The 25,386-nt window shown below is 48.4% G+C and overlaps 1 protein-coding gene across 1 annotated transcript in view; it reads left to right on the top strand.

The window, feature by feature from the left end:
* CPSF3 (cleavage and polyadenylation specific factor 3) overlaps window positions 1-25,386 on the top strand; it is a 53,479-nt gene that overhangs the window by 264 nt on the left and 27,829 nt on the right. Inside the window, exons 2-11 of the mRNA XM_069728069.1 lie at window positions 566-629; window positions 1,198-1,295; window positions 9,453-9,581; window positions 17,880-18,057; window positions 18,700-18,789; window positions 19,735-19,885; window positions 21,985-22,160; window positions 22,258-22,416; window positions 23,465-23,611; window positions 25,090-25,242. Of these exons, the coding sequence (XP_069584170.1) occupies window positions 566-629; window positions 1,198-1,295; window positions 9,453-9,581; window positions 17,880-18,057; window positions 18,700-18,789; window positions 19,735-19,885; window positions 21,985-22,160; window positions 22,258-22,416; window positions 23,465-23,611; window positions 25,090-25,242 (1,345 nt within the window). The remainder of the gene's footprint in view (window positions 1-565; window positions 630-1,197; window positions 1,296-9,452; window positions 9,582-17,879; window positions 18,058-18,699; window positions 18,790-19,734; window positions 19,886-21,984; window positions 22,161-22,257; window positions 22,417-23,464; window positions 23,612-25,089; window positions 25,243-25,386) is intronic.

The raw sequence follows: 25,386 nt of genomic DNA on the forward strand, positions 1-25,386 counted from the left end.
CAATTAAATAGGACGGGGCTTATTTCTGAAGCAGATTTTTTCTTTCTCAGCTGTGACTACAATCCATCCTGAAAATTGTGATTTCTCTTAGATGTGTCTTCATCGCCGGGGTTGGCTGCAGATTGTGTTGGGATTTGTGCCTATTCCGGCCTGTGTAAACGCCCTCCTACATGTCCCCATGTTTACACGGACACGACCCCCCAGAATGGAGCTGTTCCCCTGCCTCCGGCCCGTGTCTGTCAGGAGCTGTTTAGTGACGCCGCCGTGTCTCACTGATCGTCCTTCTCCAGCTTCCTGATTGTACAGCGTGACCGTCACTTTACCTTTTATTCCACAAAACAGTATTACACATGAAAATACACAACTTTCTAATAAATCAGAGCAATCCGCTTCTTCCTCCAGGACGGATTGCTCACTCTTCGTTCAGTGAAGGCAGATTTCCCATCGCTGAGTAGCTGACGCTTGGTGCTTGTAATGTTCTATGGAGAGGCGCTCGCAGACATTCTGCTGCAGGTTCTCCTACAATGACCGCTGCGCTCTAATGCTTTTCTGTGTGTTTCTCTAGCGGGGCAGGTCAGGAGGTCGGCAGATCATGTATCATCTTGGAATTCAAAGGAAGGAAGATCATGGTGAGTCACCACCTCCAACATCACCAGTTTTATTATTTTTTTGTGTGATTTAGTTGTCAGTTTTGTCCCCTGAGATTAAAGGGGTCATCCAGTATTGATAACCTATTCCAAGGGCTCAGTCAGACTTCAGTATTTTCCACGTGTGAGAAAACCGGTCTGATTATTCTGAGCGTTGTGATGAGTCTGCGGTGCTGGAGTATGCGATATGCATCTTCATCGTCATGTTCCGACCAGACTGTATCCGGCCTCACTCAATACACTTGCTGGACTGTGGCAATTACGTCTAGTCAGATTTTGGCCGTTACTATGCATATCGAATACTTGCAGTCACATGACCACTATTCCTGTCATCAGTGACTCCTGACAGCGCGCAGTGTGATATAGAGTGACTGCAGACTTGGAGTTTTTGATCGGACAACCCCTTTATGGCTACATATGTAACATATCACTGACTATTCATGAATGTTTGGATAAACATCTTCCCACCCAGCCTGTAGAATGGAAGAAACTTGCGCTGTCTTATTTTATGCCTTAACATTACTAACACTTTTTTCTTTCTTTACATTAGCTGGACTGTGGCATTCACCCCGGGCTAGAAGGAATGGATGCACTTCCTTATATTGATTTGATTGATCCTGCAGAGATTGATCTCCTTCTGATTAGTCAGTAAGTAATGTCCATACATGTGGAGTCTGTCACCAGGTTTTTACTCCTTCATCTGAGAGCAGCATGATATATGGACAGAGACCCTGATTCCAGCGATGTCATATACTCATCTGCTTTGGTAAAGTCAGTCTTCTTTGCTGCAGATCTACAAGTTCTCTGAATGCTGAGCCTTTGTTAACTCTGCCCACACCACTGATTGGCAGCTTTCTGCCTACACTGTGCATATGCAGAAAGCTGCCAATCAATAGTGGGAGCGTGTTTATACACAGCTCATGAATACAGATGACTACATGGCAGCAGATTTACTAGCCTTCTAGTGATAATCTGTTGACAAAAGTGTTTTTATTGAAATTACAGCAACAGACTTGTAAGTGACACATTCCTGGAATCAGGGTCTCTGCTTTTACTTCACACTGCTCTCGGATTACATTGCAAAACCTTCTGTAAATAGTATTTGTGCATATCACACCATAAACACTTTCATCAGAGGGTACAGCTAAAATATTGAGCTGCCATCTAGGTATATAGATGTAATGTGTAGAATATAGAGTCCTACAATTACTGTGTTGTGTGGTTAGTATTTCACCATCTGTGGACTTACAACACGTGTCAGGAAAGCAATTCCAAAACCTTCTGAATTCTGCTTCCAGAACCCATTGGCACTAGTTAATACGATCAGTATTTGTGCACTGGGGTCTGTATCACAAAGATGCCATAATTCCCACCACCTGGTAAATACATTTGGGCCATGTTGTAACACTGACATAACCTAGTGGTGCACCATGATGTATTATAAATGCCTCTTGTGCTATTTCTCAACCGCACAGACCGTATTAATGAATATGGCACCGCTGCTGAGCTGTGACAGGTTTGCTGTTTGATGACTGGATCTTTCCTGTCATTACTCGCTGCCACTTTTTTAGAGTAAGAAACTGACGTTGTACATAAGACTCACTGCATGAAAATTTTTGCCGCTTGCACCATTGTTTTCCACAACTTTGCAAGCGTCCAATGAAAGGGTTCACTGCAGAGAAAATGTCAACCACATTTCCTTTGAATGCAACAGCTCCAGAAAACTGTCCCAATTGCATTATTAATCTGTCAGTAAAGTATCATTGTTCAAACCAAGCACAGGCGCTCGGTGCTCTATGGTGGGGCCAAACAGTTATGGGCACCTTCCTACCTACTCGGTTCCCCCTCTATGTCCACACCCCATTTTCTTTGACAGCTGTGACTTTATAAATCCAGAAAAGGGCGGCAATAGACGGAAAAGATCTAAGTGGCTATGCCAAGCGTGCAACGAATACCTGTGCTTGGTTTGAACAGTCATTCTGTGTTTCCTCCTTTAATGTGTTTTAAAGGTTGCCTGGTTGCTTGGGAATCCTCACATGTAATCAAGCTGTCTAGCAGCTGTAAATCATGCTGCTGAGGCAATGAAAACTAAATCTCTAAGCAGTCACAAATACTCGGGGACCACCCGAGCGTGCTTGGGAAAACCTGAGCAACGAGTATACTCGCTCATCACTAAGCCTATTCATTGGCTGCTGCAGTCACATACTAAATTAATAAGGAGCAGGGCAGCAATGGAGGGGGGTTAAGTAAGGATTATTTATTTTTTTTTTTACATAGGGAAAGCCTCTTTCAAATGTTCAAATATTCACTTTCTCCTTCGCCTCATTGGGGGACACAGGACTGTGGGTGTATGCTTCTGCCGCCAGGAGGCTGACACTAAGTAAACGTGAAAAAAAGTTAGCTCCTCCTCCATCATATACACCCTGACACTGGCTACCAGAGACTCTAGTTTATGCTTAGTGTCTCAAGGAGGCACACCTCTGAGTCCTGTTCCTTTGGACTCCTTTTTTCTACATTATGAATTGAAGGGGCGACGGATCCTTTTGAGGGTCCGATCTCCCCAAAACCATCAACGGGCAAGCACGTGTGATTCCATATCCACGTTCCCTTTCCCGCTACGTGGGATTCTGCACCGGACTTGGCCCTGACCACCCTAAGGTATTTAGACCCTGGGCTGTACAGGCACCCCCAGACGTCCGTGCTTCCCCCCGGATTTCTACACCCCTGCTCTGCTGCGGTGATAGATGGGGTGGTGGACGGTCCCTCTCCTTATCCTAGATAATGGAGATAGGGCTCCTGCACCGTCTTTTTTGCCTCCCTCCTCGCTGCTGGCATCTAACATGGGGGGGCTCCTGACAGGGCGCCTTAGGTTTTACCTTTATGCATCTTGCGACGACAGGGGCTCTCCAGTGCTGGAGGGGGATCCGTCGCCTGCGAGTGGTTGTGCTGCGGCGCTGCAGCGCTGCTTTGCTGCTGACCCCTTTTTTCTTTCTTTCGGCCGTTTCTGCGGCGCTGTGGTGGGGTCTCTGTATGCGGCCGGCGCTGCGGTGCTGCCGATGCTGCGTTGCGGCCGGCGCCGCGGCGCTACGGTGCTTCTGGCGCCGCGGCGCTATGGTGCGGCGGCGCTACGTGCGGCTAGTACCGCACTATTATCTCCAGGTGCGGGCCAGGTCTCCAGATTTCATGGGGACATCTTCGGGCAGCACAGGGCCCGGGCTTCCGCCCTGCACACCGCGCCGTTAGGCTCCTCCCCTTCCGGCGCGTCCACTTCCTGTTCCGCCTTTTCTCTCTCGGGGGGGAAAAAATTGAGGTCCCGGCTTTAGGCCTACTACAGGCCGCAGCGCTGTTTGGCGGTCCCTCCCCCTGACATCTGCTCTAGGGGCTCTGAGAGGATAAAAGCAACTTCCTTTTGCTCCGCAGCGTGCGTCTGGATCTGTCGCTACAGCCTTGGGGACACAGGACTGGGGTAAGTGCTTCCCCTCCGGCTGAAGCAGTATTTTTTTTTGTCCCAGTCTCTGGCCCTGGGTATAGCATTTACGGATCACTATGTCTAGAAGAGTTAAGTCTCACACGGTTCTTTTTACCGGTTGTGTAGATTGTCATGCCCCATTCCCGCACGCCCAGAGTAATCGCCGCTGCGAGGCCTGTGAGTCTGAACGCGCCCAGGAGTCCCCCTGCCAGCCCCCCAGTAATCCCTCCGGCTCCTGGCCCTCAAGATTCTGGGGCAGCTCCGCCGGAATGGGTCACGTCTTTGTCGCAATCGATGGCGTCCCTTACTGAAGCAATCAAATCCCTTCAGACCCCGGCAGTTAGGGCCAGCAGTCCATCTGTCTCGGAGAGGGCCTCGGAGTCTCAGGAGCCTCCGGCCTGCAGGGGCCGCGCTCGCGCTAGACAGACGCGTGGTAAGCGGATTTGCACTGCGTCTCCCAGACCCTCAGGTGCTTCCGCATCCTGGAGCTCTGTATCTCGTTCTCCTTACCCTGCAGAAAGCGGGGAAGTTGAGACAGACTATGAGTCGGAAGGGTCCCTTAATTTTAAGAATCCTGGTTTTCAGGAGTCAGTAGATAGCCTCATTGAGGCTGTCAATCAGTCCCTGGGAATAGAGGACGAGTTCGCCTCGTCCACGGATCATAAGGTCTCGTTTAAGCGGGCAAAACGGGCCCATAAGGTATTCTCCTCTCATCCGGAATTTGAGGACCTGATTCGCCGTAACCGAGAACACCCGGACAAACGCTTTTCAGGGCTTAGGGCTCTGAAAGCTAGGTATCCCTTTGCTACTGAACTTTGTAGTAATTGGGCAGAAAATCCTGCTGTGGATCCTCCGGTGTCCCGTTTAGCCTCTAATACATTGCTATCTCTCCCTAATGGCTCGGTGATCAAGGATCCTACGGATCGTCTTATTGAGAGCTTGGCTCGCTCCGTTTTCGAGGCTTCTAGTTCAGCGCTTTTTCCTTCCTTCGCGGGGCAGTTATCTGATTAATGCATCTTTGGATGCTGCAGATTGTGCCTCTGCAGCGGCGGCTAATGCTATTGCTATTAGAAGGGCTCTCTGGCTAAGATCATGGCGGGCTGACGCTACCTCTAAAAAATCGCTTACTACTCTACCGTATCAGGGTGGTCACCTGTTCGGTGAAAAACTGGATCAGCTGATTTCGGATTCCACAGGAGGGAAGAGTACGTTTCTTCCTCAGCTGAGGATTAGACAGCCTTTTCGCCGCCATTTTCAAGCTCGTTTCAGACCCTTTGGCAATGCCAGATGGGCTCCAGCATCGAGTTCTGCTGCGCAGGGTCGACCCAATCAGGACCGGGACGTTCGGTTCCCCTATTCGGCCAACCAGGGGGGAAGAATGCGTTCCAGGTCAACTAGATCCAGAGGATCTAGGACTCAAAGGTTTTCGGCTAAGTGACTGGAGGTCTCCTCAGGGTTCCTCCAACAGAGTAGGCGGACGTCTACTTTTGTTTCACCAGGTCTGGCTTCAGGTAATCCACGACCGGTGGGTGGGGGAGCTCGTATCTTCAGGTTACAGGATAGAGCTGGTCCGTCTTCCTCCTCCCCGGTTCTTCCCATCTCGTCTTCCCAAGTCCGAGTCTCTCCGACAAGACCTGTACAACTCCATAGAGACCCTTCGTCTCAGTGGAGTAATTTCTCCTGTTCCAAGGGAGGAAAGGTTTCGGGGCTTTTATTCCAATCTTTTTGTAGTCCCCAAAAAGGACGGAACAGTCAGGCCTATTCTAGATCTAAAACTTTTAAACAGGTTTGTCCGCGTTCGTCTCTTTCGGATGGAATCCCTCAGGTCTGTCATCACCTCGCTAGAAAAGGGAGAGTTTTTGGCCTCAATAGACATTCAGGACACTGTTGTATCACTGTATGTGCTCTGACCGCTATGTCCATTGTGATACTGAATTGCCTATCACAACAGGACGCCTATTTACATATTCCCATCTTTCCACCTCATCAAAGATTTCTCCGGTTTGCCTTAAACGATCAGCACTTCCAGTTCACGGCTCTACCCTTCGGGCCGGCCTCCGCCCCCAGGGTGTTCACAAAAGTCATGGCAACTGTAGTGTCCATTTTGCACTCCCAGGGCATAGTTGTCCTGCCTTATCTAGACGATCTACTGATCAAAGGGGCGACTTTTCAATCTTGCAGGGAAAATGTCGGCATCACTCTGGACACCCTTTCTCGTCTAGGTTGGCTAATAAATTTAAGGAAGTCATCCCTTCAACCATCTCGGAGAATCTCTTTTTTAGGCATGATCTTCGACACCTCTCAAGCCCTTTCAATTCTCCCCCAGGACAAGGTCCTCGCCCTTCGGCAGGAAGTGTGGAAGCTTCAACAACCGTACTTTCATACGATCCGGTCTTGCATGAGGGTGTTAGGAAAAATGGTTGCAACTATAGAGGCAGTTCCTTTTGCGCAGCTTCATCTTCGTCCTCTCCAACAAGCTATCCTGGCAGTGTGGAACAGAAATCCTCTCTCCCTCAACCACAGATTCCGGTTGTCTCTCCAGGTCAGGCAATCCCTCTCTTGGTGGCTAAACAGCTCATCACTCCTCAGGGGGAAGCCCTTTCCTCCAACCAATTGGCTTGTGGTCACAACAGATGCCAGTCTCCGGGGTTGGGGAGCAGTGTTCTTCCATCACACAGCTCAGGGGCTTTGGTCCCTTCAGGAATCAGCCCTCCCCATCAATCTCTTAGAGATTCGAGCAGTTCGGCTAGCCTTGCGACATTTCCACCATCTTCTGGCGGGTCGCCCTGTCCGAATTCAATTGGACAACGCCACAGCTGTGGCCTATATAAATCACCAGGGGGGCACTCGCAGCAAGGCAGCCATGCAGGAAGTAAAACAGATTCTGTTCTGGGCAGAGAGAAATCACTCTGTGATTTCGGCAGTCCACATTCCGGGCGAAGAGAACTGGGCGGCAGATTTCCTAAGCCGTCAGGGTCTAGCTTCCGGGGAATGGTCTCTCCATCCCGAGGTTTTTCTGCAGATATGCCATCATTGGGGGACGCCAGACGTGGATCTAATGGCATCCAAGGGCAATGCCAAGGTGCCCAGGTTTGTTTCTCGGTACCGAGATCCTCAGGCTATCGCGGTAGATGCGCTAGTACTGTCTTGGAACCAATTTCTCTTCCCTTATCTGTTCCCGCCTCTGGCTCTGCTCCCGAGAGTAATCAAGAAAATCAAGGCAGAGAGAGTACCGGCTATTCTGATCGCTCCGGATTGGCCTCGTCGGACCTGGTATGCAGACCTGGTGCAGCTTCTCGCTGGGGTTCCATGGCGGCTCCCCGATCGACCAGATCTTCTTTCGCAAGGGCCGATCTACCACCAGAACTCAGGGGTCCTACGTTTGACGGCCTGGCCGTTGAATCTTGGGTGTTAACTCGGGCTGGATTCTCCCAAGAGGTAGCAGATACTATGATCAGTGCACGTAAGACTGTTTCGGCCAGAATCTACCATCACACTTGGAAAGTTTTCCTTTCTTGGTGTAGAGAGCACGGGCTGCCCCCTCTGCGGTTTTCCGTCCCCAACATTTTAGCCTTTCTTCAAACAGGCCTGGATTCCGGGCTTGCGCCAAGTACTCTTAAACGGCAGATCTCTGCCTTATCTGTTTTTTTTTTTTTCAGCGCAGGATTGCTACTAATCTTCAGGTCAAAACTTTTTTCCAGGGTGTCGCTCATAAGGTCCCTCCTTATAAGACTTCCTTGGATCCTTGGGACCTTAATCTGGTCTTAAGGGCTTTACAGGACGCTCCTTTTTGAGCCTCTTCAGGATATTTCCTTGACTCTCCTTTCCTGGAAAGTTGTTTTTTTTAGTGGCCATAACCTCCATAAGGCGGGTATCAGAGCTGGCAGCCCTCTCCTGTCGTTCTCCCTTTCTTCGTTTTCATCAGGACAAGGTAGTGCTCAGACCAGCACCGTCTTTTTTGCCGAAGGTTGTTTTCTCATTTCACATCAATGAGGATATTGTTCTGCCCTCTTTTTGTCCTACGCCCACGCACCGTGTAGAAAAATCTCTCCATACGTTGGATCTGGTGAGGGCACTGAGGAGGTACGTCTCCCGAACGGCTCCTTTTCGCCAGACAGATGCTCTGTTTGTCCTTCCGCAGGGTCGCAGGAAGGGATGCGCGGCTTCAAAATCTACCCTGGCCAGGTGGATAAGGGCCACCATTCAGGAGTCTTATCGCTCCATGGGCATGACGGTTCCGGCCGGAATCAAGGCTCATTCGACAAGAGCGGTGGGGGCTTCCTGGGCCATTCGGCACCAGGCCTCAGCAGAACAGGTTTGCAAGGCTGCGACCTGGTCTAGTCTGCATACGTTTGTCAAACATTATAATGTCCATTCCCAGACCTCTGCAGATGCAAGTCTGGGTAGAAGGATTCTTCAAGCGGCAGTGGCGCACTTATAGACAACCATCATCTGGATGTCTTTTACTGGTGAGTTATTTTTCCCACCCAGGGACTGCTTTAGGACATCCCACAGTCCTGTGTCCCCCAATGAGGCGAAGGAGAAATAGGGATTTTTGTGTTACCGTAAAATCCTTTTCTCCGAGACGCTCATTGGGGGACACAGCTCCCTCCCTGGTAGCCTTATGGCTGCTTTGGTTATATCTGATTACATTAGTCAGTAGGATCTTTTCTAGACATAAAGTTTCTGTATTTATGCTGTTATATTATTTTTTGTGTTTTGTTCTCCTACTGCTTTTGCACCAAACTGGAGTCTCTGGTAGCCAGTGTCAGGGTGTATACGATGGAGGAGGAGCTAACTTTTTTTCACGTTTACTTAGTGTCAGCCTCCTGGCGGCAGAAGCATACACCCACAGTCCTGTGTCCCCCAATGAGCGTCTCGGAGAAAAGGATTTTACGGTGAGTAACACAAAAATCCCTATTTTTTGGACTTAATACACCACTTTGTCCTGTTTCGGTTGTTCTTCACTGATGTATAAGAAACAGTGAGCTAATAACCAAATTATTTGTATTGATTTTTTTATTTTTCACTCACTTACATAGCGCCAATAATTCCCCTGCACTTTACATACATAGTCCCTGTCTCCATCGGGGCTCACAATCTACATTCCCTATCAGTATGTCTTTGGAATGTGGGAGGAAACCGGAGAATCGGAGGAAACCCACACAAACACAGGGAGAACATAGCAAACTCCTTGCAGATATTCTCCTTGGTGGGATTTGAACACTGGACCCCAGCGCAGCAAGGATACAGTGCTAACCACTGATCCACCCTGCTGCCTATTTTATTCAGCAGTCCTCCATTTTTAATTCACTGTTTTCTTTCCTCCTCTTTAGCTTTCATTTAGATCACTGCGGGGCACTGCCATGGTTTCTGCAGAAGACGAGCTTTAAAGGCAGGACATTTATGACACACGCCACCAAGGCAATTTACAGATGGCTGCTGTCGGATTACGTCAAAGTCAGGTAATCTGGATCAGAATAATCACACACGTGTTAGGAGAAAGCGGTTGGATAAGATGCTACATTTGGCCATTTGTTTCTATGTCTTGTAACTAAGGGAATTGCTGTCATACTATAATCAGATTTATTTGGGTGACCATATCGCTGTATATAACGTAGATATGTTGTCCACTTTTTAGAAAAGCAACCACTAGTTCTCATTGTTTACAGTCTTAAAATAACACTGCAGCTGAATTCACAAAGGATCCTGTTCCTGATTATTAATTCATCTGTCCCAAGCTTGAATTCACTGAATTTTTAGAGCCAAGAACGTGACCTGTGAAATCATAAAGAATCTTTATGATAGGATAGGATCCTACCTCATCGTATATCATTTTCATGTGTGTGAGCCCTTAATGGAGTCTTCTCGTCAAAATAAATTACAACATGAATACAAAAAAGCATCAGTGCTCGGAGGACAAGATACACACAGATGCTGATAGTGATAAAGGTGAAAATCTGTAAGTAGATCATAATGTTATCAGGACATACGACAATATGTGTATAGTACCGAAAAGAAAGAAGGGGGTCTATTATATTGGGGCTAGTGATGAGCGAACGTGCTGGGATAAGGTGTTATCTGAGCATGCTTGTGGGCAGAATGTCTTTGTCGTTCTCGAATAATATGTTCGAGTCCCCACCCGCTGCATGTCTCGCGGCTGTTCAACAACATGCAGGGATTGCCTAACAAACAGGCAATCCCTGCATGTGCTGTGAGAAATGCAGCGGTGGGGACTCGAACATATTATTCGAGCGCAGCAAAGACATTCTGCACACAAGCATGCTCAGATAATGCTTTATCTGAGCATGTTCACTTATCACTAATTGGGGTCAGACCTAGTAGTACCTGAAAATTCTTTCTAATAATGACTAGTGCCCAAATGGGATATGAGGTGACTGTAAACGCCAGAACTAGTGTCTCCGTCATCCAGAAAACCTCCTAACACATTACAGAATTGGATGGACTCTCAATCGGACACCAGTCATTATTAAGAAGGAGATCCACTAACCCAATTTAGAGGTAATATTGACACTGGGCCCCAAAATAATTGACACTCCTCTGTCTTTTCGGTTCTGCACACATATAGTGACAAGTTCTGGCTGCATTTATTGTGATCTACTTACAGGTTGTTACCAGTTCAGTCATTTATCTATTAGCTTCTGTCTTATCCTTCCTCATCCTCAGTGCTGACTCTGTGTTTTAGTATTGCTGGGTATCTATTTTTCTCCCCAGCATGTCTGTGACAGGACACCGGAGCTTGCTGCGCTTTGCTCTGTTTTTATACTAGGTCTTGTGACGCTTGAATGGAGGGATTTCTTTATCTTTCCTATAAATTACAACATATCCACTGGATAGATGACGTCTGCCTGCTCAGACCATTGCAATTGTGGCCAGGTTTTTGCGATGCATCTTGCTGCATTACTCCAAGTCTATGGCACTGACAAAGACAGTAGAGTCCAGCATTGTCCTCTGCTTGCTTTGTATTTGTAGTACCTATTCCTTAGAATGGCGTGGCCACACTCGTGACTTTCCTTATCTTGTTCGTGGCCAGGGGTGAAACTGGAGACAGAAGTTTTCTGATTCTGGTGCTCAGGGGCCTAATGTGACGCTAGCATATTTTTGGGTATCAGTAATAATTTATGTAGTCTCGAATGTTTTTTTTTTTTTTTTTTTTTACATAGTAGTTTGCACATCAGCCAGATTTGTAATCTGTTTTGTCTGGTCAATGCCAACCTTATCTGTACACTCTGCCATTCCACGATCAGATTGGGCCTCTTTATAGCACTTTTACTGGGTTATAAAACGGTCAGATACTTTGCAGATTTACAACGCTTATTCCTGTGTCCCGGCTGATTCTCTGGTAGCTGTAAGAAGCTATTGTCCTGCACCTGAGCTGGACTTATGAATATTATGGCATAATTATGCTCTGTGGAAAGCTGGGTCATGGCCCTCAGCGGCCACTGTGATGGTTGCTGTTAACAGATTCAACTGGTAATTTTTGAAATGCCTGACTTCGAACAATTAAGCTGCAGCTTTTTCTTTATCGCCTCTCATTGGGGGACACAGGAACCATGGGTGTATGCTGCTGCTGCCACTAGGAGGCTGACACTATGCAAATAAAAAAGTTAGCTCCTCCTCTGCAGTGTACACCCCACCGACTGGCATTATACTCTTCAGTTTAGCTTAGTGTCAGTAGGAGGTGGACATGGGTCTTTCATTAGACCCTTATCTACCTCAATGTGCGTCGTTTCTTTTCAGGTTTACCGGAGGGATACAGGGTGAACAGTCACACCTGTACTCCCACAATGCGGACTATGAGTACGGCGTGTACTGCCACCCCGTTTCCTCATAGATCCCTCACCAGGACCAAGATCCTAGCACACCAGCGTGCTTAGAAGTCCGGTCCTGGCTCCGTCCCCCACCCACTCGCCCACCAGAGCCTGTCGGTTGCGGAGACGAGGACGTCCATCAGCTCCCTGGACGTCTCATTTTTTCCAGGTTAGTACCGGCGTGGGATGTCTAAGGTGAGTATTTTTTATTTATTATTTTTTTCTGCGGCCCTGGATCCTCAAAAAGGGGGTGCCTGTTAAGGGGTTCATTATGTGGGTCACATTTGTTCCCAGCCGCCGCGCCTATTCGGCTGCGGCCGCCCTCTCTCCTAGTTCCGGCGCGGCTGCCTTTTCGGATTACCGCGCCACTTCCTATCTGTCACTGCGCTGTGCTCTCGGCGGCCGCGCTTTTAAGGAGGCCGCTGAGTGCCACACCGCTTCGGGCCCCTGCGGCTTCCCTGCTCCGGCGCTGTAAGCGTCCGTTCCTTTCCTCTGAGCGCGGCGGCTTTGCCAGCCGCCACATCGCTTTGGCCCCCGGCGTTCTCCCTGCTCCTACAGCGGCTATTCTTTTTCATCAGCGCGGGGGCTCTGACAGCCGCCGCATTTCTCCACCACTACTATCCGGCCACGGTAAGCGGCCGTTCCTTCTCCCTCAGCGTGGCGGCCTGCCAGGTCGCCACACCGCTTGGGCATGCGGCCGCTGTTTACGGTCGCTCACCTGCCGCATCGCTTCCTCCATGCGGCGCACTGTGCCTACGCCGCGGCCCTTCTCCGCCGGTCTCCTATTCCTAATTTAGGCCCCGGCTTCTGCCCGGGCCTACTTCCGGTGGCGGGCTCCGCCCCCTTCCCTCTTTCATCGGGCGGGCTTTTCTCCCGCCCGACAATTGCACTGAGGCACCGCCTCTTTTCCCTGCCCACCGGCGCCATCTTGGGACTCCCTAGCCACGAGCCCTCTCCTCCACACAGGATACAAGACAGCCGCAGATCGGCCAAATTGCGCCAGGAGGCCATTCCACCCTCCTGCCTAAGGGTCCACTTCTCGCCAGAGGTCAATGCATCAAGCTGGTCAGCTTCACTCCGCAATCCATCTGCCGTGAGTAGTTCTGCAATTGCAGACTGACACTCCCCTCTGTCCCCTAACCCTCAGGCATTTTCTTCACGGACCTCTCTAAAATGTCTAACTCTAAAGGGGGCCGCTCTCTTCCTCCTACTTCATCCTCTTCTGCCTCTCCGCTCTGTCAGGCCTGCAGCAACCCGATTGTTCCCACCGCCCAGGATCCTCCGGCCGGTCCGCCCGAGAGTGATACCCCCATCCCAGGCTGGGTTTTCTCTCTGTCTCAATCGGTGGCCGATCTAATGCGGGTGTCTCAAAATTTCTGTTATCCGTGCTGGACCGATTACCTCCGCAGCCCCCACAGTGGCCAGCGGGTTGCAGGAGCCTCCGCCCGAGCCCTCCTTGATAAGCCGCAAAAGGTCCAGACAGGAACATCGGTCTGAGTCCTCTTCTCGCTCCATCTCGCCACACGGTCCTCCTCTGCGGTCGGCGTCCTCCCGATCCTTCTCCCCTGAATCAGGCGAGGCGTTATCTGATGAGCCCTCGGAGGACATTTCGGAGCTGGATTCTAACCAAATCGCCACCATGAGGGATATGGTCCAGAATCTCATTGGAGCTATAAACCAAACCTGTGGCATTATGGATCCCTCTACGGAACCCGCAGATCAGGCGGTTTCGTTTAGACGGGCTATACCACCTTCTAAGTTTTTCTCCAGAACTTACTGCCAAATGGACGGTCTCCCCCTCGGTGGATCCCCGTTTCCAGGCTCTCCACCAACATGGTGCTTCCACTGTCCGGCGGAGCAGCCCTGAATGACTTTAACGATAGTTATAGAGTCCTTTGCGAAGTCAGCCTTTGAGGCAGCTGCAGCCGCTTCAAATGCCCAGTTTTTGCTTCCACATGGGTTTCGAAATCCCTTTCCAAATGGGCCAAAGAGCTCCGTCGAGATATCCTGGACAGAGCGCCTCCTGTGCAACTGGCGGAGTTTGCCATCCAGATTTCCCACGCGAGTGAATACCTGGTCTCCGTCTCTCTGGATGCCGCGTCTTGTGCGGCTCAGGCATCCAGCAATGCCGTTACCATCTGCCGGACCGTTTTGGCTCAAGGCCTGGGGGGCAGACTTATGTTCCAAAAAGTCCCGCACCAGTCTCTCCTTTCAGGGCTCACGTCTCTTTGGTTCCAAGCTGGACCAAATCATTAAGGACACCACCGGGGGTACAAGTCCCCTCTCCCCCAGGCTAATCCTCGTCGCCCTCCTCCTAGACGGCAGTTTCGGTCTTTTCGGCCTTTTTCATCGCCTCACGGTACCAACCTCCTTTTCTCAGCAGCACCAGAGTCCACAGGCACGTCAAGAGAAGAAAGCGGTGCCCTTTAGGCCCACTCCGTCCTGGCGTCCTCGCTACTCCCCGGGTAGATCCTCCAGGCCAGGACTGGAAGATCCACCTCAGCATGACTCTGACAAGACTCCAACCCACCTCCCAGGTTGGGTGGCCGTCTTCTCTTTTTCAGGGACGTCTGCACCTCCGCAGTAGAGGATGCATGGGTCAGGGAAGTTGTATCCTCGGGATACAAGATAGAGTTCGTTTTCATGACCCCGGGATCGTTTCTTCGAATCCCGACCTCCCAGAGATCCCGCTCTAGTTCCGGGTTTCCTCGCAGCCATCGCTTCTCTTCTCAAAGCCGGGGAAATCGTTCCCGTCCCAGAAAAAGAACGGTTCACAGGTTTCTACTCGAACCTTTTTGTGGTACCAAAAAAAAAAAAAAAAAAAAAAAAACCGGCAAGGTTCGCCCCATTCTGGACCTCAGATTACTGAACAGGAGAGTTCGTCTGAGACACTTCGGGATGGAATCCCTTCGTTCAATAATTGCTCCCATGCAGGCTCAAGAATTTCTGTGTTCCATAGATATTCAGGACGCCTACCTCCATGTCCCGATATTTCCTGGACGTCACCGATTCCTGCGCTTTGCGGTGCTCCCGGTACATTTTCAATCCGTTGCCCTGCCGTTCGGTCTCACAACCGCTCCAAGGGTATTCACGAAGATCATGGCGGCGCTGTTGGCCATCTTCAGAGTCAGAGGCCTGGTCCTATTTCCATTCCTCGACGACATCCTCATCAAGGCTCTGTCCTTTTCTTAGGCTCACGAAAGTCTGTCCGTCGTTCTCGACAGCCTAGCCGTTTCGGGTGGCTGGTCAACCGGAAGAAGTCCTGCCTTATTCCTTCTCAGCGCATCATTTTTCTGGGCATGCTCTTCGACACTTGTCAGACCAAAGTCTTCCTTCCCAAAGACAAGAGATCCTCTCTATGTCGGGACATACGCTTGCTCCAGGGTCCTCGGCCTCCCTCCCTCCGATCGGCCATGAAGGTTCTGGGGAGGATGGTAGCTACCTTGGAAGCGATTCCCTTCGCCCAATTTCATTCGCGACCCTTTCAGCATGCCATTCTGTCTCATTGTGACAGTTCTGTCTTCTCCCTGGTCCGTCCGATCCGACTCTTTTCTCGGGTCAAACGGTCTCTCAACTGGTGGCTGATGTCACCTCTCATCTCCCAGGGCAGGTCCTTCTTTCCAGTTCCTGGTAAGTGGTGACGACGGACGCCAGCCTTCTCGGCTGGGGTGCGGTTTTTCGCCACCTCACGGTTCAGGGCCGTTGGTCGTCTCTGCCGATCAATGTCCTCGAGATTCGGGCCACCTTTTTCTGTCCCTCCACCACTGGGAAAGGATTCTCAGGGGTCTGCCAATCCGGATCCAGACTGACAACGCCACCGCTGTGGCATATGTCAACCATCAAGGGGGGGACTCTGTGCTCCTTGGCCCTTGCTGAGGTATCCGAGATCCTGCTTTGGGCAGAGACGACGGCTCCGGTGTTATCCACGGGGCATATCCCCGGCGTGGACAATTGGGCCGCCGACTTCCTCAGCCGCGAGGGCCTCGCGGCAGGGGAATGGTCCTTGCATCCGGAGGTCTTCCATCAAGATTTTTCTTTGATGGGGGACTCCGGACGTGGATCTCTCGGCGTCTTGAATGAACAGGAAGATTCTGCAGTTCATCTCCAGGTCTCGCGATCCTCTTGCAGTGGGCGTCAATGCTCTGGCCATTCCTGGGTCACAGTTCGTGCTGCCCTACCTGTTCCCACCCCTTCCATTACTTCCCAAACTGTTGAAAAAGATCAAAGTGGAAAAGGTGCCGGTCATTCTGATCGCCCCGGATTGGTCCAGGAGAACTTGGTTTGCGGAGCTCGTCAATCTTCTTGCGGACGCTCCCTGGCGCCTTCCAAACAGGCACGATCTGCTGTCTCAGGGTCCGATCTGCCACCCGAATTCTCGGTCGCTCAGTTTAACGGCGTGGCTGTTGAGACCGCAGTTCTAAGAGCGTCCGGCATTTCGGACCGGGTGATTCACACCGTGATTCAGGCTCGGAAGCTTTCATCTTCCAGGATCTACTAGCGTACCTGGAAGGCTTCCCTTCGTTGGTGCTAGTCCACCTGCTTTTCACCTATGTCCTTTTCCCTGCCTTCCATTTTGGCCTTACTTCAGGCAGGACTGGATTCGGGCCTGGCTCTTAGTTCCCGGAAGGGCCAGGTCTCTGCGTCTTCCATCCTCTTTCAGAAGACTGTAGCTTTTCGGCCACAGGTTAAGACCTTCCTTCAAGGAGTAGCCCACGCTGTCCCTCCGTACAGGGCCCCCGTGGTTTCATGGGATTTAAACCTGGTTCTGGACGTTCTGAGGGTTTCCCCCTTTGAGCCTCTCAAGGAGTTTCCCCTGTCGGTTCTATCTTTGAGGGTGGCCTTTCTTGTGGCCATCACCTTTATCTGCCGCTTTTCCGAGTTGGCGGCCCTGTCCTGCTGACCTCCGTACTTGGACATTCACCAGGACAAGGCGGTCCTCAGGCCTCCGCCTTCCTGCCTTCCTAAGGTGGTTTTCCACCTCAACGAGGTCATCGTTCTACCTTCCTTTTGTCCAGCTCCGGCTCATCCCCTGGAGTGATCGTTGAACAGGCTGGACCTCGTCAGGGCAGAGAGGATCTACCGGGATAGAACGTCCGCTTTCCGGAAGACTGATTACTTTTTCGTCATTCCTGATGGCACGTGCAGAGGCCAGCCGACTTCTAAAGCGACTATTTCTCGCTGGATCAGAATGGCAATTTTTGAAGGCTTACCGGGTCAAGAACAGAGTGCCCCTCCTGGGATTAAGGCTCACTCTACCCGGGCAGTGGGTGCCTCCTGGGCGGTGCACCACAGGGCTTCCGCCTAACAGCTTTGCAAAGCGGCAACTTGGTCTTCCATCCACACGTTCGCCAAATTTTACAAGGTCCATACCTACGCTTCGGCGGACGCCAGCCTAGGCAGAAGGATCTTGCAGGCAGCAGTGGTGAGTCCCCTGACCTGATGGAAGTCTGTTTTTCCCGCCCTAGGGACTGCTTTGGGACGTCCCATGGTTCCTGTGTCCCCCAATGAGAGGCGATAAAGAAAACAGGATTTTTGGTTGCTTACCGTAAAATCTGTTTCTTGAAGCCTCCATTGGGGGACACAGCTCCCTCCCAATTTTTCTGTTCTATGACTGTTCTCACGTTTACAGTTCTCAAGTTTGTGGTTATGGTTTTCAACCTTGCTACTTATCTCCTACTGCTTTCTCACTAACTGAAGAGTATAATGCCAGTCGGTGGGGTGTACACTGCAGAGGAGGAGCTAACTTTTTTATTTGCATAGTGTCAGCCTCCTAGTGGCAGCAGCATACACCCATGGTTCCTGTGTCCCCCAATGGAGGCTTCAAGAAACAGATTTTACGGTAAGCAACCAAAAATCCTGTTTTTTTCTTTCTTTCTTTTATCCAACCAGCGACATCGCTTGTAACATACTTTTTGTTCCTTTTGACCTCAGTAACATCTCTGCGGATGACATGCTCTACACAGAGACAGACTTAGAAGAAAGCATGGACAAAATTGAGACCATCAACTTCCATGAAGTGAAAGAAGTAGCAGGAATCAAGTTTTGGTGTTACCACGCTGGACACGTCTTGGGAGCTGCCATGTTTATGATCGAGATTGCAGGGGTCAAAGTGCGTAGCCATTGTCTTAAACATTTAATGCTTAATCCCTTGTAGTGAAAGGGCCTATCTCTGCACAGAATGACTGTTCAAACTAAGCACTGGCGCTCAGTGCACCGTGGCGTGGCTAAACACGAAGTGCACATTATCAACTCCTTGTCTTCCATCTAACTCCACCCCTCTCTGGCTCTATAAAGCCAGAGCTGTCAATCAAGTAAGAGGTGGGGTGGAGATCGATGGAAAACAAGGTGGGAAAAGTGCAGTTAAATGTTTTGCCCCGCCATGATGTACAGAGTGCCTATGCTTGGTTTGAACAGTCATTCTCCTTGTAAAGGATTCTTGTACTGAAATGAAAATCTGCAGCTGGCGCAAGAACAATATGCCGACCCAAATACTTATTCCTTATGTTGTGTCGTTGACCTCCGCTCCAATGAACTTGTTATATAATAGGCACTTTTCCTGGAGCTGGGACTACGGCACAGTATATCGGTGGGTGCCATACAGCCCCTCTACAAGTCCTGATCTCTGCACTCAATCAGGATTTTGATGGTTTATGCAATGCAAAATGTCACCCTGCCTGATATAAAATCCAAGAGTAAGTCTTCTTCAGCAATACTAATGGTGTTTGTGACCGTGCAAGTCTTTGTTTTACAGTTGCTGTACACTGGCGATTTCTCCAGACAAGAGGACAGACATCTCATGGCGGCAGAAATTCCAAACATTAAGCCAGATATTCTTATTATTGTAAGTTTTATTTCTATGGCGATATCATAAATTTGCAAATTAAGTGATCAGGTTAGGGTTAATAAAGTCAGAGCTATAGCGACCCTATAGTGTCGCTCTTTTCTAAAGATGTACATGACCCTGGGCTTACACATTAGTGAGTGGCATATAATTCCTCATTCTGTGTTTGTCATCAGTTTTATGCCCTTGTATGTGCCCAAGTTAGCCGACTGGGACATTAAAGCCATAAAATTTTCTTCTGTCATCCCTTTAAAGGGAATCTGTCAGCCCCTGGACGCTTTCAAGCTATTATTATGGGCATACAAGTAATAGAATGGTTAAAATAGTCCTATCTGTATGCCTCATAGCTGCAGTCTAGTTGTGGAGAAATAGTTTTAATGTTTTATGTTAATGATTTCTTCCGGGCTCCGGGGCGTGCGGTTCCTGGAAGAAATCTTCGCCTCCTGACTTCATTATAATACCACCCTCTACCATGGATGTTAAACTACCCCGTGACAATCAGCTTGTGGTGCCATGATCCCGCGCTAGAGCCCTGCACTCGCGCTGTTCTGGGTACCTTATCCACCCTTGTAATAGCAGTGTCTTCTTCATGCTTCTGCGCAGGCAAGTTACTGCTACTGATGAATACACTACCATTACAAGGGCGGATAAGGTTTCTTCCAGTGCACCGCACGCCCTGGAGCCTGGAAGAAATTCCCTTCTCACATCTGATTGTAAATACACAAGAGGGACTTGCTATATATCCTGTTTTCTACTATACCCATGTAGTGTCATCAGGACGAAAGGATGGTTCAGTGAATCTAAATGTTATCCTGTCCAACTTGTTAAAGTGTGCAACTGGGAAAGAGATATGGGCTAGACAGCGTCTCAAATGGGGGGACTATGATCTTGCCTTGGTCTTGTCTTTACTTACGATCTCTGTTTTTTGCTGTCAATCTTCTATAGGAGTCTACATATGGCACGCACATACACGAGAAGCGGGAGGAGAGAGAAGCCAGGTTCTGTAACACCGTGCATGACATTGTGAACAGAGGAGGACGGGGACTCATCCCGGTGTTTGCTCTTGGTCGAGCTCAAGAACTTCTGTTAATCTTAGGTGAAAATTAATCGCCAAATAGTATTTATTGAAAGCCAGCCTGTATTCTGGTGCAATGGAAGTTCTGTGTCTCCTTTTACAAATTCAATTTATTAGCAGAATTTACAAACTTTCTGCTGTTTGCAATAAAGCAATGACACGAGAACAATATAAATGGCTCAACACTGCGAGTATCACAAGTGGTTTCTCCAAATTCAGCAAAAAATGACACCTTGTTGAAAGTTAGTCGGTCACACAACAGACATACGATGGGGACTAGGCCCCTATTAAGAAAAATATTTCCAGCAGGATACATTAACTTGGGGATCCTAGTTAATGATAAACTTACCTGGAGCAGCCAGTGCCAGGCAGCAGCTGCCAAGGCAAACAGGATCATGGGGTGCATTAAAAGAGGTCTGGATACACATGATGAGAGCATTATACTGCCTCTGTACAAATCCCTAGTTAGACCGCACATGGAGTACTGTGTCCAGTTTTGGGCACCGGTGCTCAGGAAGGATATAATGGAACTAGAGAGAGTACAAAGGAGGGCAACAAAATTAATAAAGGGGATGGGAGAACTACAATACCCAGATAGATTAGCGAAATTAGGATTATTTAGTCTAGAAAAAAGACGACTGAGGGGCGATCTAATAACCATGTATAAGTATATAAGGGGACAATACAAATATCTCGCTGAGGATCTGTTTATACCAAGGAAGGTGACGGGCACAAGGGGGCATTCTTTGCGTCTGGAGGAGAGAAGGTTTTTCCACCAACATAGAAGAGGATTCTTTACTGTTAGGGCAGTGAGAATCTGGAATTGCTTGCCTGAGGAGGTGGTGATGGCGAACTCAGTCGAGGGGTTCAAGAGAGGCCTGGATGTCTTCCTGGAGCAGAACAATATTGTATCATACAATTATTAGGTTCTGTAGAAGGACGTAGATCTGGGGATTTATTATGATGGAATATAGGCTGAACTGGATGGACAAATGTCTTTTTTCGGCCTTACTAACTATGTTACTATGTTACTATGTATGTTACATTTTGGTGACTGAGAAACTGAGTTTTATTTCATATGTAAAGAAGTGAGCTTCAGCGTACGCTTGGCTCTTTACTCTGCCTCATTTTGCATTCTGAGTACTGATCCTGATTGATGGTTCTCGCCTTCCCACAACGAGCGCTTCATGAACCCAAACTGCGGTACCTCAACCCTGAAGGAGCCCGGTGGCACTCACACAGGTTCAGCATAGACGTTCACGGTGTGGGTGCCATCGGGTTCTCTTCCCTGGCTCCTGTCTGTGGCTGCCATTCACTACTCTGATACTGGAAGTGCAGCGAACGTTGGCTACCGACAACAGCCAGGTATGAGAGTGTGCCAGCACCAACACTGCACTGCGTCTATGCTGACCCTGTGTGAGTGCCACCGGGCTTTGTCAGTGACGGGTAATCTGGATTAAGTTCATGCACTGTTCACTGTAGGAAAGTGAGCGTTCTCAATCAGGGACATTGCACCGAATCCAAATTTTGGTAACGCAACTGTGCATGGCATCCTTGGCCACGGCAAGGGTGCACCTAAGCTTCATCGTTTTCATATGAAATAAAAATTGTTCTTTGACACTAAAATACAAAAATGTATACTGCTAGTGTGATTTAAAAAAAAAAAAAGCCTAAGTCCCCTATATAAGTACGGTAGTTTAATTTGCGTTTTGGGTCTGACAGACACCATTTATTGATTACTGTTACGACTTTTACTTCCTCTAGATAGTTCCTTTATTGATTACTGGAGTCTCAGAAATCTTCATCTCCTCCATGATGAGCATATTCAGTACTTGGTCTCTATGCAGTTGTGATGTAAAGCCAGACACCATCTTCTGGCAGTGTTCCTGTGAATTATTTTACTGGTGACAGCAGAAAGTTTGTGCATTTTGCTAATAAATCTATTTTGCAATTGTATGTGTTCAGTATCTAAAGAGAAAAATCCCTTCTGCCAGTCTTCCACCTCACTCACAACTTCTGGTGGAGTGTCATCAGCACAACTCTTTCCCCATAACTACATACAGAGAAGTTGTGTGCTGACCTCTCGATACATAATAGACTGATCCTAATCTTCCCTACAGATGAATACTGGCAGAACCACCCAGAGCTGCACGACATCCCCATATACTATGCCTCATCGCTGGCTAAGAAATGTATGGCAGTGTACCAGACCTACGTGAACGCCATGAATGACAAGATCCGCAAGCAAATCAACATCAATAACCCCTTTGTCTTCAAGCACATCAGCAACCTGAAGGTCTGATTTTATATTATGCGCTGTGAGCTTGTAGACATCATATAAATGCAGTAAATACTTTGTATTTGCAAGAGGAACATGTCCGGTGTTATTTCAGAGCATGGATCACTTTGATGACATTGGCCCCAGCGTGGTGATGGCTTCCCCGGGTATGATGCAAAGCGGTCTGTCTAGAGAGCTGTTCGAGAGCTGGTGCACCGATAAGAGGAACGGAGTGATTATCGCCGGATACTGTGTGGAGGGAACGCTAGCCAAGGTAAGGGGCCGTCTCCGTCAGCAGATCTTCGCTAGCTTTGCTGAAAAACTGCAGTTATGTGATAGTGACATCGAGAAGATTCGTCCCTCTTTTCCATATGGACACCGCAGACATGTATGTCTTCTCCTCAGAAGCCCCCATAACCAGAGCAGAAGCACCCAACAAAGTATAACTCTCACCCTGGAGGACTTAACATACATTCATTACTTAGATCGTTCTTTCAGCGCCATGTACTATTATTTGTGAAAGGCGTGCTTGTCCGACGCTTCCCGTGTGCTCATGTTATTAGCATGTGATCGGCAGCAGGTCTGTCTTCAGGAAATGCATTGTCCTGTACTGCAAGAAAACTGGTGGCCATCGTCACTGTGGTAAGAGCGTTTTTTTGCAGATGATAGGATAAAGTCTGCAAGAAAATCAATTGAAATAGGCATCGGAATCGGAGTCTAACAATTGGTGGTGTTTTACGGTAATATATAATTAAAGGAATTCTCCCAGTAGTGATATTTCACCCTACAGTATTATTTCATGCAAATGTTTTCATACATCTCATTCAATCAGCCACGACCGTGATCTGCGGCCCATCACGGGAGCAGTAGGATTGTCTTTTACCTGTTGGCTTGTGTGGGTCTTTTGAATAGCCGGGCTGGCGTGATGTCATGGCTGTAGTGTGGCCCACATGACATAGCGCCAGGGCGGGATACTCCTGCTCCTATGCAGCTACCACCGGCATGACCCAAGTGGAGACTCGATTTACCCCAGATCTATACAGTGTATAACATGCCAATGCACTGTATGGATAAAACTACTGGATGCACTTTTTAATCTTTGAATTCAGGTTTATCCTTCAGTCCCCCTTGCCCGGTGTGTATAATATTCGGTCCCCAGTGTACGACACCTTATCCCCGGTGTATTTGACTTGTTTTTTTTCAAGAGGTATTGGAAAGCACTACTTTGTGTACTGGAAAACCAGCACAATAAGTTGGGTAAATAATCTTTCCAACCCATGGCTGATTTATACCAGATACCTAATGACATCCTCTCTTTCCAGCACATCATGTCGGAGCCTGAGGAGATCACCACCATGTCTGGCCAGAAGCTGCCTCTGAAGATGTCTGTGGATTACATTTCTTTTTCTGCGCACACCGATTACCAGCAAACCAGCGAGTTTATCCGAGCTTTAAAGCCCCCTCATGTGGTAAGGCATTCAGACTGATGTTTCACACAATTTTCTTATACTGAGGTCACTTCCCATTGATCGTCCCATCCCCTGTGTCGTTTGCATGGTGGCTGCTGATGGAGGGACGTCTCCTCTTGTGACACACTCTGTGCGCAGGTGACTAGCGCAGGTGTGGGGGGTGAGGCTGAATGACGATTAGGGTCACATGCCCACCGATTGCCATAACATTACCACTATACAGACAGCACAGAGGGCTGGGCTATCAAGGTAGCCTCAGTAATAAAAAAAAAAAAAAAAAATGTTCACAGACCTGCAAAGAATGGTATATTAGTGATGTAATGAATGGAGCATAACTATGTAGATCTGTGGTAACCTCCAGATACTGAAAAAAAACAAAGAAGAAAAAGGACTATGCACAAAGTGGGATCAACCTTATAAATTTAATTTTATTCCAACAATACACCTTACACAAAGGCACAGAAAGGGAGAAACAGACATTAAAAACATTTAAAACTAAACGGACCCACCCACATCCCCCCATATGCAATAACAAGGATCCATATAGCACCATATAACAAATATGACAGTAATACAAAAAAGGCACTTGAACAGCTAGGCAGATCAATATAATGACCAACACATATATTTAATACTTTATGCTGCCCACTTAAAGGACCCTAATAAGAAAAAGGCGTTATACGATGTAAGGACCCAAAAGTGAAAAGAGATACTCCCCTAGTCACACAGCAAACCTGTGATCAATAGACGTACTGTCCTAGGCAAAAGTCAGGTGCTAAGTCAGTGAAATACCTGATGCATCTAACTTGCCATATGACCCTAATACTAACACCCCATATAATACTATACCAAAATGTGGCACCGATTTTTCAGTTCCTAAGGGGTAAATACCCCAATGATATCAGTAGCAGGATGTGCCCTCGAGCAAAGAATAAAGAGCAGCAAACACACAAAAATATGTGCATCCAGGTAAGGTCAGGATGGACAGAAAGATGGAACCAAGACCGGGGAGATCCAAAAGAAAGGGGGGATGGAGGCCTCTAGGGGAGTATCTCTTTTCACTTTTGGGTCCTTACATCGTATAACGCCTTTTTCTTATTAGGGTCCTTTAAGTGGGCAGCATAAAGTATTAAATATATGTGTTGGTCATTATATTGATCTGCCTAGCTGTTCAAGTGCCTTTTTGTATTACTGTCATATTTGTTATATGGTGCTATATGGATCCTTGTTATTGCATATGGGGGGATGTGGGTGGGTCCGTTTAGTTTTAAATGTTTTTAATGTCTGTTTCTCCCTTTCTGTGCCTTTGTGTAAGGTGTATTGTTGGAATAAAATTAAATTTATAAGGTTGATCCCACTTTGTGCATAGTCCTTTTTCTTCTTTGTTTTTTTTGATACTTTTTATATGCACGTGGCTGATCCCTTTGGGATATATTGTGTGCGGTGCCCGCCTATTTGTGTCTTTGCAAAACCTCCAGATACTGGTGCACGGTGAGCAGAATGAGATGGCACGTCTTAAAGCTGCTCTTATCCGCGAATATGAAGATAACGATGAGGTCGATATTGAGGTTCACAATCCCAGGAATACAGAAGCTGTGACCCTAAACTTCAGAGGAGAAAAACTTGCTAAGGTAGGAAGCATTATACCAGTAGCCTTGTGAGCGTCAGTCTATGGGATATGCCCATCTCTGCGTAAGGGACACTATCTTGAGGTGTTCAATACCCCAACCTCCTGACTCCCCGGTTACTGGCGCTCCTGATTAAGTGACTGTTCA

This window comes from Ranitomeya imitator, chromosome 5 (genome assembly GCF_032444005.1).
Source record: "Ranitomeya imitator isolate aRanImi1 chromosome 5, aRanImi1.pri, whole genome shotgun sequence".
Classification (NCBI taxonomy): Eukaryota; Metazoa; Chordata; class Amphibia; order Anura; family Dendrobatidae; genus Ranitomeya; species Ranitomeya imitator.